The sequence below is a fragment of the Bidens hawaiensis genome, unplaced genomic scaffold (genome assembly GCF_021521415.1).
Source record: "Bidens hawaiensis isolate Kalapana, Puna unplaced genomic scaffold, B.hawaiensis_p1.1 tig00001032_1, whole genome shotgun sequence".
NCBI lineage: Eukaryota > Viridiplantae > Streptophyta > Magnoliopsida > Asterales > Asteraceae > Bidens > Bidens hawaiensis.
The window spans coordinates 1,946,728-1,960,616 of NW_027491060.1; the positions used below are offsets into that span (position 1 = coordinate 1,946,728).

Consider the following 13,889-nt stretch of genomic DNA (forward strand, 5'->3'; position numbering starts at 1 on the left):
CTTGTATCCGAGGCTGCGGGGACAGGCGGAGTCCTTCACCATTGGGAGGCATTTCCTGCGGGAACAGCTTGCGTACTGCGCGTGAGGACGTCACGTCTCTGAGCATGGTTGGTCCTGCGGATCCAGTTGGTTTCTGCGCAGACGTCCCTGTTTAAGGTGAGTCTTGCGGGTCCAACTTGGCTCTGCTGGGACCTACCTCTTCAAGTCCCCCCAGTCCAATGTTCTTCTCATGCGTGTTTAATAAAGTGAGGTGAACTTTTGGACTTAAGCAAAGGGTTTTGAAAAGGGGTTTTTAAAGGTTTTCCATGGGGATTCTTCCCGCGGAAGTCCTTGTCACTTGCAGAAATTCCCGAGTTTCCTGCTTGGTCTTTGGGTATGATGCGGGTAGGTCTGTAACCTCCTCGCAAGTCAGGAGCGTTGAGTCCCACTTGTGTGGATTCTCCATGAGGTTTTGGTAGTTTTGAACATAGTGATCAATTATGTTAAAACCACCAATTCCATCCTGGAGCTTCAAACAACGTAGTTCTCGACGTTCCCGCTATGCGGGGATGTTATTTCCGTTTCCGCAAGCATTGCCCAGAAGATCCTTCTTGGTTTCAATTCCCAGCGGAGAGCTAGGTATGTGAAGGGTTTTGCCTTAACACTGTACCAGCGCTCGTCTTACGGTTACTTTACTTCCAAGGTATTCCTGGCGTCAATTCCCTGCGGGTGCTAGGTATGTGAAGGGTTTTGCCTTTACACTGTACCCGCTCCCGTCTTATAGTTGGTTCCCGAGGAATATTTGGCTTCAATTCCCCGCGGGTGCTAGGTATGTGAAGGGTTTTGCCTTAACACTGTACCCGCATCCGTCTTACGGTTACTTGTTCGCCAAGGTTTACTTGGCTTCAATTCCCTGCGGGTGCTAGGTATGTGAAGGGTTTTGCCTTTACACTGTACCCGCATCCGTCTTACGGTTACTTGTTCGCCAAGGTTTACTTGGCTTCAATTCCCTGCGGGTGCTAGGTATGTGAAGGGTTTTGCCTTTACACTGTACCCGCATCCGTCTTACGGTTACTTGTTCACCAAGGTTTACTTGGCTTCAATTCCCTGCGAGTGCTAGGTATGTGAAGGGTTTTGCCTTTACACTGTACCCGCATCCGTCTTACGGTTACTTGTTCGCCAAGGTTTACTTGGCTTCAATTCCCTGCGGGTGCTAGGTATGTGAAGGGTTTTGCCTTTACACTGTACCCGCATCCGTCTTACGGTTACTTGTTCGCCAAGGTAAGGGGTATTTTCCCGCTTACTTTTTAACATTTTTAAATTTTGAATTTTGAAATTCGAAAGGTTGGTGGAAAGATAAGAACAGTCCAAACCTCTGAAACGTCGTGCGACGGTTTCTTCTGACTGTGTCAGGACGTGCAGGAAGTTATGGTGACGTGACAGTACATGGTCATTCCAGACGCTTTTTCAGGCGCGTGGGCGCGATTTTTTGGGCGCGTGGCCGCGAAATTAATGGTACGCGTCCTGTCAACAGCTGTTGCCAGCTTGCTTTTTGCCACGTGTCATAGTTTCATTGCACCTTCGATTTCTCTCTCCTCCGCATTAAATTCATCGCATTAATTGCGATTAGTATATAAAGGGGGAGAGGGTTCTTTGTAATCCACACTTTCACCCTTCTCTTCTTCTTCTTAGCGATTTCCGGCAAATACTCACCTTTTCAGGCAAGCATTTTCCCGAAATCGTTTTCTTCTTTCTGCAAGATGTCTTCACGTGATCTCGAGTCTGCAGCCGATGATAAGAGTACTGCTGGCGAGTGCCAGTGTGCTCTGCCCGGCGATCTGTACCGGTATGTTGTCAGGAAGTTCATGCTCGATCCTCTCGAGCCTGAGTTTCCTGAACCCCATCAGACTGTGTACGATGCCCCCAGAGGCAAGATCGGGGTTTATGCAGCATTCTTTGTCTATGGGAATCTTAGGTTCCCATTGACAAAGTTTGTTTACCGTGTCCTTGAGAGGCACGGTGTTCATCTGACCGAGCTGCACCCTATGGCGATCGCCAAGATTCGCCACTTCGAGTGGGTGTGCCGGATTTTGGGCATCGAGCCCCATGTTGACCGCCTGATGACCTTCTACACTTGGAGGTGCATCCAGTGGTGGTATACCCTGACAACCCGCATTAAGGGTTTAAAGATTTGCGCGACCGAGCGCAGTCTTCGCACGTGGAAGCGGGAGTTCTTCTTTATCTCCGCTCGCGCCATTCCCCTTGCCATGAAGTTTAAGAATGGGCAAGCTCTCCCAAGCCTTCACGCCTCCAACTACCAGGAGGCGGAATGGTTTTCGAGGATATCTCGGATCCAATCTCCGGTTTACCGGTTTGCGGAGTCCGGGATGGTCATGTTGGGGATGAGCCGGGTCTGGAAGGCGGCGGACGCGCAGAAGGTTCCGATCGTCCTCGAATACGGTTCGAACTCTGTTCATTACGGTATGCTTTCTTTCCTTTTGTTGATTTTAAATTTCTTCTAACTTTTTCCCTGTTTATTTCAGAGGGGAACGACCTGAAGTCGCTCCTTAACCCGCGGGAGGCTGACGGTCCCGTACGGATGGGTACTCGCGCTCTTGACGAGAACGAGTTGCCCATCCTCGAACAAACTGCGGATCGGTTCGTGGAGGTCTATCCGCTAGGCCATGAGATCCTTAGCGCCAGGCGGCCAGGTAAGGCGCTCTTCAACCCTCAACCCCTCAATGTTGAAACCTCTGCTGGAATTCCTCTAATCGTCTGTTCTGATGAGGAATCCGCAGATGGTCCTCCGTTGGTGCGGAAGAAGAAGGCTGCCGGCGGGAAGGGAAAGGAGAAGGTGGCCTCCACTGCCGATCCGGTGCCTCTGTCTGACTCGGAGATTGAGAGCGAGGAGGTGGCGGGGAATCCCGGTGGTGTTAAGACCACGGCTCCGGAGGTTGCGACTGTCACCTCTGGAGAGCCCAAGAAGACGACGGTGACCGGCGCAAAGAGGCCGGCTCCATCGGGTTCATCCCCGCCCGTTCGTACTTTCAAGCTCAAGAAAACCCGTAAGTAAAACTTCCTTCAGCTTTTATCTTCATAGCTTTATCCTTTTTAACACTTTTCTTCTTTACGCAGGCGTGGATGTTGACGCATTTCAGGGTGGAGCGCAGAGGAGTACCTCTCCGCCGATGACGGTAGGCTTGGTCAGCCTACCTGAGGCGTCGACCCAGGCGCCTGCGCCTGCTCCCGCTGGTTCAGTTGCTCACTCCTTTGAGCCGACTGTTCCAGCCGAGATGACGTCACCGCTGGCCGTGAGTGCGATTTTTACAGCATCCTTCACCGAGCCGGCGGTTACCATTGCTGCGGAATCTGCGGCAGCGACCGCGGCTGCGACCACGGCGGCTGCTACTATGCCCCCGCCATCGGCAACGACGGCCGGTCCATCAGGTACGCGTGGGGGTTCTCGCCAATCTTTGCTACCTTCCCATCTGCCTGACCTTTTGGATGGTTTCCTTTGGGTTCAGGTGATGGGTTCGGCGGCTATCGGCCTGTTATAGACCCTACAGGTGCGTAGGGTTCCTTTGGCCCTTTTTCACTTATATATTTTATCATCTTTTCCTAACTGCTTTTTGTTTTCTGCAGTGTCGGATTCCAATGAAGTGTATGTTCCGCGATGGAACATACGCCGAGGAACAACCCTTCGTACCCCTGTGGAGTGCGTGGAATGGGCTCGTCACGCTGCTCCTAGTGGTGCGTTGGGGGAAGCCATGGCTACCTACCAGGAGGGTAGGCTAAGCAATGAGCTTCGGGTTCTCCTCGCCCGGATGCAGCCGCGCGTCGAGCTGCTTTGTCGTGAAAACGACAAGTTAAAAGCAGCTCGCGCTAAAGAAGTAGCTCAGGCGCGGGCTATCCGGGAGGAGAACCAAAAACTCTCCGCAGCGGCTGCGGAGAAGGAGAAGGCCTTCAAGGCCCTTGAGGTTGAAGTTCAGGCTCGACTCGAGGCCCGTTCCAAGGCTGCCCAAGCTGTTAATGAACAGCTTCGGCTGGCTAAGGAAACTGCGAGGAACGCAACCGAGAGGGCCACCAAGGCTGAAGCTGTTGCTGAGCCTCTACGCGTGGAGAATGAAGAGCTTAAAGCAAAATTAGAGGCTCTCCAGCAGGCTCATGATGCCTTGGCAATGGAGGATGCTAAGAAGCTTCAAGAAATCCTGGACCAGAGGGGGGTGCTTGACCATACCGAGCGTAAGCTAAAGGGCGTCGAAGAGGCTGCGGCTAAAGAGGTGTTGCTTGCCAACCTCAACAAGAGTGAAGCCGAACGCGCCCGTAACGAAGCTCAAGCTGCCCTCCAAGAAGCTCTGGCTGCCAAGGAATGGCTTCTTCGAGAAGCGTTGTCTCAGGTATGTTTTCATGTCTTTACGCTTTTCTTTGCAAATAGAAAAGGTTTGACACTTGTATATTTTCTTTTGTAGGTTGTGCATCGGGTCTTCTCAGAGACATCTTACGACGATGCTATGAGCGCAGCCCTCAACGCTTCTCACGAGGATGGGGAAAAGGCAGGCTTTCTGCTTGGTCTAGGGTTCGTTGAGAAAGGCATCCCGCCTTCCAACTTCCCTTTATTCGATGTAGATACCGAAGCTGTATACGACCAAGCAGTAAATCAATACGCCGCCTTCCCTCATCCAGTGGTGGAGAAGGTGAATGAAGTTGCTGCTGCTGATGACGGGCTAGCTATCCTCAAAGCTTTCCTTGAACTGCCACGCTCTACTGATGGGGCTGGTCCAAGTGGAAGTGGCCCTGAAGCCTGATCCTGAAGATCCCTTCCCGCTGCTAGGATAGATATAGTTGTATAGATTTACTTTCTTGTAGGCGGGTAGTTACCCGGCCATTCTTGTAACGAATATTTATGAAATATAAATCTTTTGTGCGGGTAAGACCGTTTCTTTTATTGGATTCCTTGCTCTATAAACGTTATATGACTTGCATACTTTAGTTTAAATTAGCAGTTTTCCAAGTGTTTAGAATAAGTTAACCTTTGAACGTGGTAGATAATAGGTGTGAAGTTTTGCTTCCTCCTTAGTGATTGTGCGGGTAGGACCGTCACTTGCACTTAGTAGGATGGCTAAACTTTACCCATATCTGACCTGCGTGTAGGTTTTCCTCATCTTTTGAGGATAAGTTAACCTTCGAACGTGGTTGATAATAGGTGTGAAGTTTTGCTTCCTCTTTCGTGATTGTGCGGGTAGAACCGTCACTTGCACTTAGTAGGATGGCTAAACTTTACCCATATCTGACCTGCGTGTAGGTTTTCCTCATCCTTTGAGGATAAGTTAACCTTTGAACGTGGTTGATAATAGGTGTGAAGTTTTGCTTCCTCTTTCGTGATTGTGCGGGTAGAACCGTCAATTGCACTTAGTAGGATGGCTAAACTTTACCCATATCTGACCTGCGTGTAGGTTTTCCTCATCCTTTTAAGAATTTTGTTTTGAACCGTTCAACGCGCGGTTGTCAATAGGTTAGTGTTCAGTTTCCTTTCATGATTCATGCGGATAGACCGGCACTTTCATTTGATGGGATAACTGAACTTTTCCCCTTCAACTGACATGCGTGAAGGTTCGCCGTTTTTTGGGTTTATGCGGGTTTTGCCGCCTTCCCCAGCCAACGTCTTTTCACGTAATTATGCGGTGAAAACCGGCATATTAGTGTTGAATAAATTAACCGTTCGACGCGCGGTTGTCAATAGGTTAGTGTTCAGTTCCCTTTTTCATGATTCATGCGGATAGACCGGCACTTTCATTTAATGGGATAACTGAACTTTTCCCCTTCAACTGACCTGCGTGAAGGTTTGTCGTTTTTTGGGTTTATGCGGGTTTTGCCGCCTTCCCCATGCAACGACTTTTCACGTAATTATGCGGTGAAAACCGGCATATTAGTGTTAGTTCATAAAAATGTAAATGTAAAATCATCAGCGTCAATGTTTTAAGGAGAATCATTTCCATTAGAAGTGGCTCTTGGCCTTTACAAATTTGGAATTGATTTACATGCAAACTGTGTAAATGAGCTCCCTTCCATGTTGTTGGGATGGGAGTGCCATCGAGCCGATACGCACCTGGTTCGGGATCTCGTTCTTTACGCAGCGTGTAGTCTCCACCTTGAAGCTGGAATTTTATTCGTGTTTCCCCCAGCTGGGGTTCTACACGCATCAGCCTGCTCAGCGTTCATTGCACCACGAGGTGCGCAAGCGTCCCATCTCTGACGAATGCTTCGACCATGTCCTTCACGTCTATACATTCTTCGGTGGTGTGGCCTTTTGTCCTGTGAAAGTCACAGTACTTGCTCCGATCAGCATTGTGACGATGTCGGATTATTTGAGGCTTTGGCCATGGGAGCTCCTCGGTGGCGAATATCTCGGTAACGCTTTTGGTGAGCGGCGTCCATCTGGAGTTCTTGGACTGTATGTTATCCCTTCCGCCTAACCGATGCTGCAAGCCGGATGAGGTGTCAAAGTTTACCCTTGACTGCCAAATGCCTAGCTTCCGCTTTTTGTTTAATCGGGCGGTGAGAACGTTGTCCTCTCTTGTTTTCTGGGTGTAGAGGTTTGTGCTCTGTGGGAGATCTCTACCCAGTTGCTTCTCCGTTTCCGCAAAGCGTTTAGCTGCTGTCATGATGGCATCCCATGTGGATGGCATGCCATCTTTACCTGTTAAGGTGCGGATGAGCTCTGGGTCGTTCGCGCCCTGTATGAAAGCAGCGCGAACAATGTCTTCGCTAATGTTACCCAGACTTAGCTTCTTCGAGTTGAAGCGAGTGATGAAGTCCAGCAAAGATTCATCTGTTTCTCGAATGCATTTGAGGATTGTCCATTGCTCCTCGGTATACTTTCTTTGCTGGCTGAAGTGTTGGCTAAACTTCTGTTGGAAGTCTGCCCAATCGTAGATGTGGTTGACCGGTAGACGATCGAACCACGCTCTAGCAGCCCCCACGAGCGTCATTTGGAACATGTAACACCACGTAGGTTCCGTCCAACTACTGACGGTTGCCCCCGCTATGAATCTGTTCAAATGATCATCGGGGTCAGATATACCATCATATGTGCATATGCTTGACATTTGTTTGGCACTTTTTGGGGCGATTGCTTCCGCAATGTCCCTTGCAAATTTGGACGTTCCCGCATTTGCAACGTTTGGTCTGAACGTTTTGGAGAAGTCTCGTGGACTTCCACCTGTGCTTTTTGGTTTGAAGGCTTGTCCAAAATGCCTTTTCGGTTGGGATTCCGTTTCCTTACGTTTCCCTTTTGCCCTATGGCGAGGGTTCGCGTCGGAGTCGGATTCCTCCGAGTCATCCTCCAAGTATTCGAATTCGTCGGCCTGTTGTACGGAACGCAAGCGTTCGTCCAACTCAGCCTGGAATTCCTTTTGTCGTGCCTCCGCCCATGCCTTAACTTCATCGAGAGTTTGGCGGGGGAGTCTTCGTTTCTCAAACTGGGTATCGGTGGATCCCAGTAGGCGATCATTTACTGCACTTGCCCCAGCTTGAGTAACTGGGGTAGTGTTCGTAAAATTTACTTCACCTGCCCCGGCTTGGGTAACCGGGGTAGTGTTTGTAAAAACTGTGTTGCCGGTATTCCCCCAGTAGCTGGGGTTGTGGTTACCGGAATTTCTCTAACCATCTTTGTAGAAGTTTGAAAAAACTGGAGAATAATGTAGTTCTAGCTTTATGCACGGATGGCGCCAATGAAGAAACACTAACCAGACCCCGGGCAGATTACTGGTAACCTGGGGGTTAGATAGATGTTTCCCACGAGGGGTGAGACCCTGAGAAGATGGTTCTTCTGATAACCTGCAAAACAGACACCGTGAGCTTGTCACTGAGAAGGGGGGGGGGGGTTCCTCCTTGTGACCACCCTCCGGCGTGAGAATCAGACTAGATTGCTCTTTAAATATAAATGCATATTAAGAGATTGCTAGAGCAGATATCAGGTATAATATGATGATACAAGATAAGATGAGATGGTCATACCATTTGTGGTATTTATAGCCGAAGGTAGGTTTCCAAGGAGGTGTGGCCGGCTGCAACGGTATTCCTGTTCCACCAACAGTAGCCTACGCACGTGCCTGTTGGTAGTTGGTGGGTAGGCAGCGGCTGATAGCGACCAGGCCTGCTGTATACTATTCCTTTTCCACCAACTGCCGGCTGCGCACGTGGTATGACGAGTTGGTGAGTAGGCAGCGGCTAATAGTGACATACAGTATAGGAGCATGCTGGTCGCCATACTGTTGTCCATAAGCTGTCGTATCTTTAGTCAGATCTTTTTCCCATACCTCGTCAGGTACAGTACAGAAGATCTTCCCGTATCGTACGGACTGGCTTATTTGGGCGGGAGTATTCCCCCTCCCGCCCTTGTGCGGGATTGTTCCCGGCTTCGCTCATTCCTTCAGGTGACACTGAATGATTGAGAGCTAAGTGCCTTGTGCGTGTAGCCTTGCTGCGCGGGTGGCCTTCCCTAATGGCTTGTATCCGAGGCTGCGGGGACAGGCGGAGTCCTTCACCATTGGGAGGCATTTCCTGCGGGAATAGCTTGCGTACTGCGCGTGAGGACGTCACGTCTCTGAGCATGGTTGGTCCTGCGGATCCAGTTGGTTTCTGCGCAGACGTCCCTGTTTAAGGTGAGTCTTGCGGGTACAACTGGGCTCTGCTGGGACCTACCTCTTCACCATAGAAGTAAGAAGCAAGTCCCCAAAGGGACAAAACAAGTGCGACTCCTTTCTTAGCTTGAAATTTTTCTTTATAGAAAATGACCGCTAATACTTCAATAACTGGAAGAAGAACAACAATTATAATCCCTGATAGAAGTGATGATGCACAAAAGATCACTCCAATGGCTCCCAAGAAGAAGCATTGCCATATTAAAGCGCTTGCACACAATATTTTGTTTCGCCTAATCCGAACCGAGTTGCTTCCTCAGGAATCACCTACAAAAACACCCATAAAATTCAATAAATGTGTGGTTCTAGTGTATGTGTGCATAATACAGAGCTCTTCCTCGACTTACTAGATTCGTGTGCGGGCTAATTGGACAAATGCAAGGTAGAAAAGATCTCACTTACCACGGTATAACCGTTTACCCATTTTGAATTGTGAGGCATAAAATTAACTATTTGACGGATCGGGCATTGTGAAAGACACCACGCATTGTTTGCCTAGATCCCAAAACCCAAATTACTTCACCTAGCTAGAACTCTAACTTTACTTAGTTTCCCTTAATTTTTATTTGATTCGAATCCATTTTATTCTATATAAAACGCTAATTATAACTACTTTTATTAATTCATGAGTTTATTCAATTGTCTTATTCATTTTACTCTATAAATTTTACATTTAAGTATTGAACTTTTCTTTTTCTCTGTTTTTTTTCCTTTAACGGCTAAGTATTGTACTTTTATCTATCAAATTTATGTTTTTCATATAAAATCGTTTTTTATTTAGTTTTTTATATAAAACCATTTTTACAAAAAAAAAATTCAAACACAGAATATATTGCAAAAACATAAGAAAAGCAGTGGCTCCTCAAAATTATATTGGAAAAATATGGTCACTGTTGAAAATCTTGTATTAATAATAAGCATAGAATCCAAAATAAGAAAAAAAAATAATCAAGAAACGGTGAACCGGACTTATGTTTGACACAATTCCCTTAAACAGATTCGCGGTCTGTTCCCAGGGTACTCCGGTTCGAAGCAGAAGCGTAGTACTGCCGGACTTGATCACTTGCCCGAAACGAAACCTTAACAATGTTGTTGTAGAAAAAGGAAGAAGAAGAAGTGTTTATGTTGGTGTATTTTTCGGTGTAGTCAAAATGATGCACTCATCATGGTTTTATAACCAAGGAATCATAACCATCATCAATTTCCAATTGATGACAATTAAAGAATAATAATATTCAAATAATGGCCATTAAACATAATCAATTCTAATTGATGACCATTAAAGAATAATAATATTCAAATAAATAATGGTCATTAGTGCATAATTGAAAACCAAAAACAATAATCATTATCATAATGATTATTAATTATCTTGACAAGGCTAACATATTTTGAATTTCAAAACCGAACTCCAAAATTGTCTCACGCGGGCTCGGGTTTTAATTGAGACTTCATTCACACACTTTAAAAAAACTTCCAACAGTCACTTGCTTAATGACAATTTAAAAAGTAAATAAAAAGAGGATAGCGGTGCAGCTTGTTGCTCGCTTACTCATTTTCCAGATGTAGCTCGGATATAATCACGTGTTTTGTGAATAGTGAATCTCCTGGCTTTGCGTGAATGCAATTAATAAAAATGAAGATTCTAGCCATATCACAAAGGATGCCATATGAGAGAGATGGAAGAAACTAACTAATAACAAATTAACATCAAATTGTTTTTATTATTTAATTATGGATTGGTTAGTCACTGCAAATTCAAATCAAACCTATACTATAAAGGAAAATATTTGGTATTAAGATTTGGTCCAAAAGTTGATGGTTATTGATTAATGATCACCCATCCTAGATCAATAACATTCCTTCTAGGAGAAAATTAACCAACTTAAAAACACCTATATTTTATAACTGTGACAAATTACCCTCATATTTACACAAGATTTATTAATTAATATATAATTTACCCAGTATATTATGGGTACAGTGTGGGTAGATTATTTATATTACCCCCTATCTCTTTTATGTTTTTCAGTTGGTATGTACCCCCCCCCCCCTCCTTTTTCATCTTCTCACTTGATGTCCCAAACCCGCTTCTCCGATGGATGCGACATGACCTTTCTTAGTTCTTTGTTGAGACATGACCGCAGTCTATTCCTCATGAAGTGAAAATGTAAAGAGGTCAAACTACTCAATATCCTATCTTGCTAGACAAATCTAGAATTCTATCTAAGCAGATTTCTTAAGAATGTTTCTATTTAGACAATTCTATCGAGTAATTAAAACACAGATACGAGTTATACTTAGAAATTCATTTGGTGCTTAATGGTGCTGACACCGTGACACACATAGGGGGTGTTTGAGATTCCTTATTTTAGCTCCTTATAGCTTATAATTTATGAGTTATAAGTTATAAGATGTTTGAAAATGTTAAGTTTTATAAGTGTATAAGATATAAGTTACAACTTTGTAACTTATACTTTAAATAAGGTATATAAGAAGATAATAATATAAAGAATCCCAAACACCCCATACTACTAATACTAAGATAGTGACTATATATAATAGGAGAAGGATATATACGTATGATGTATCCACCTTAGTGGCAAATTATTAATGACCATAGAATTTTCTCAAAACAATTTTGAAAAACATAAAAACCAACAAATCTATCTATTTACAGTCAACATTATTAAGTCATGGTCCATTGAGCCGGCAGTGTGTGTTTTTGGTGTCATGTGTCTATGTGTGTGAAAGAGAGATAATATTATACCTTGAAGTCATTGTTGACGATCATCCCAACAGTACAAAACATAGTAGCAAACAAACACATAACCATCTGAATCTCCAACACCAATGTATACGTAATCTCCTGTTTTGCCTTGTTATACGTTAGTTCTATCAACGGCAACACAAACCCATACAACGCCGATGCCGCCACCGTCATCACATACTTCTTCTTACTCTCTCCCTCCGGCCGGTCACCGCTCGTATGCAACGCCAGCACCGCCGCCCCAACCGTCAACAGCACCACCGCGTTAATAGAAAACGCAGTGAACTTTTGTTTCACAAGAACGAAAGCAAAAAACGCGGTAAACCCTAGCTGGGAAGCGATAATTAACGAGGAGGTGGAGACGGGGAGGCGTGCAACGCCATAAGCGTAGAGGTAGTCGTCAAGACCGGTGATGATACCGATGAACGCCACTGCAAGGAATAACCTGTAATATATTGAAAACTCTGTTAGATGTAACGTGTTATTGATCAACTATAGTATATAATAGTAAGACACATATAAATACAAGGAAATATAATTGAATACTATCTTAAATGTATAATATCCCCACTTGTGGCTTAGGGGTGGGTGGCTTGGGTTCTCCGGTAGAGATCCCAGTCTAATCCCAACATTTGGTGGAATGTGGCATGACAATGAAGAATTTGAGTTGGGCCTTGCGAGGTTGTTAGTTCGAATCCTGAGCCCACCCGGGTTTTCATCCCACCGTGTGTTACGCCAAAGAGTTCAAGTGGCACAACGACTGTCAAATGACAGTTGGCAGTATCGTTTCCCGAGGAACACCCAAGCCTAACTCTAAAGCCACCATAGGCCCGGTTATGACAACATAGTCGAGCCCACCCGGGGCATCATCCCACCGTCTGTTACGCCAGAGAGTTCTACCCTTGTGGTGGTACGACAGTCAAGTGGCAACTGGCAGTATGGTTTCCCGGGTAAATGCTCAAGCCAAACTCTAATGCCAACGTGGACCCAGTTAAGACAACATAGTCTGACAAGAGTGAGTAAACAAGAAAGTCGTCGTTCCGTAAGAAAGGTATAATAAAATATATATTAAACTTTGATATCATATTCTATAATATTCTCTAAGATTACCTTGGACGCATGTAGATGAACTTCGTTCGTTTATTGTTTCTATCTTTTCCGGTAGCTCGGCGGTGGAAATAGAGAATTATGAGGACGATGATGATGACCGGCCAGCCCCCGGTTTCTAAGAATGACGACAACCAGACGCGGTTGCCGCCATGCAGGAAGTAGAGCCGCATGATCAATGGTCCACCGCAGTTGCCGATTGATAACAAGATACAATTGAGGATTAGAAGTGTATTTTTCGCTGCTGGGCTTACTTTCGCCACCATAGGTGCGTCGGTGTCGGAGGTGATGGTGTTGTTGGTTTCAGTATGGGTTTTCATTTTGTCTGAATTATTAGTATCCATATTTTGGAAGTAAATATATGTTTTGTATTTTTATGTGAAAAATCTTCCCAATGGGATGGGGAGAAAGGAAGGATATGTATTTTGTATATTTATGCAAAATCGATCTTTTCCCAATGGGGTGGGGAGAAAGGAACGATACAAACAAATTGGATGGATGCGTATTTATATATGTGGTGTTAAGTTTCTATAGGTATGATGGACGGCTAAAGGGATATTTACAACATGAAATCAAACATGGTTTTCATTAATGGGATGATAAGGAGGTTTTTCTGTAAGAGTTTTCATCAGGTGGCCCCGAGTTCAATCCTTATAAATGCAAAAGTTTATAAATATAGTGAGTGTCGTTGTAACTTGTAAGAGAATTTGAACACGAATAAGGAGACCCCGTCAAACTAAAAATAACAAGGTGAACTATTGCTCTACTGTTCAAAAGAAAATGAAACCAAACATGAATTTCAAAGAATTTTGGATAGCATTAATCATATGTTTTAGTTGAGAGGTGATTATGAGTGCTTAATAATTATGTTTGAAGCAGTAAGCCTTGAAAGATTTATGGTTTTAGCATTAAACTTATAATATCATTGGTTTCAACAACATTAACATCATCAATTAACTGTCATTATCAATGAGGTTGTACATGGATTCGTACCAACTGTCAATTTGAATTAAGAAACAATACAAAGATGAGTATTATTTTGTTGATGGAATATACCGCAACTAGGCAACTATTGTGAAATCATTTGTTGACCTTATAAAACGAAAAAGGTTCAAGGCAATACAGGATGTAGCAAGAAAGGAAGTCGCGAGCTTTTGATTTCTTTAAAGCTAGCTAGGCTATAGTTCAACTTCGTACACGGGTCATCGTTACAGATTAGATATATAATGCACTCATGATCATGTTATTCTTCACGCGGGCTCATTCCATCCCACCAAGCCCACTACTTTTTCCCATGCAAATAATTCCGTAGTATGGTGTGGTGGGATGCC

General features: G+C 44.9%; 1 protein-coding gene across 2 annotated transcripts in view; it reads right to left on the reverse strand.

Annotated features, from left to right (window-relative positions):
* Window positions 1-13,223, reverse strand: part of LOC143554900 (purine permease 1-like) — a 35,608-nt gene extending 22,385 nt beyond the window's left edge. Inside the window, exons 1-3 of one of the 2 annotated variants that reach the window (XM_077044580.1) lie at window positions 12,562-13,196; window positions 11,452-11,896; window positions 8,711-8,948 (exon numbers count right to left, since the gene is read on the reverse strand). In XM_077044580.1, the coding sequence (XP_076900695.1) occupies window positions 8,883-8,948; window positions 11,452-11,896; window positions 12,562-12,902 (852 nt within the window). In that variant the 5' untranslated portion in view covers window positions 12,903-13,196 and the 3' untranslated portion in view covers window positions 8,711-8,882. Of the gene's footprint in view, window positions 1-8,710; window positions 8,949-11,451; window positions 11,897-12,561 lie in introns of those variants that run through there. The other variant, XM_077044566.1, reaches the window with a different exon arrangement.
* Between the last annotated feature and the right edge of the window lie 666 nt (window positions 13,224-13,889).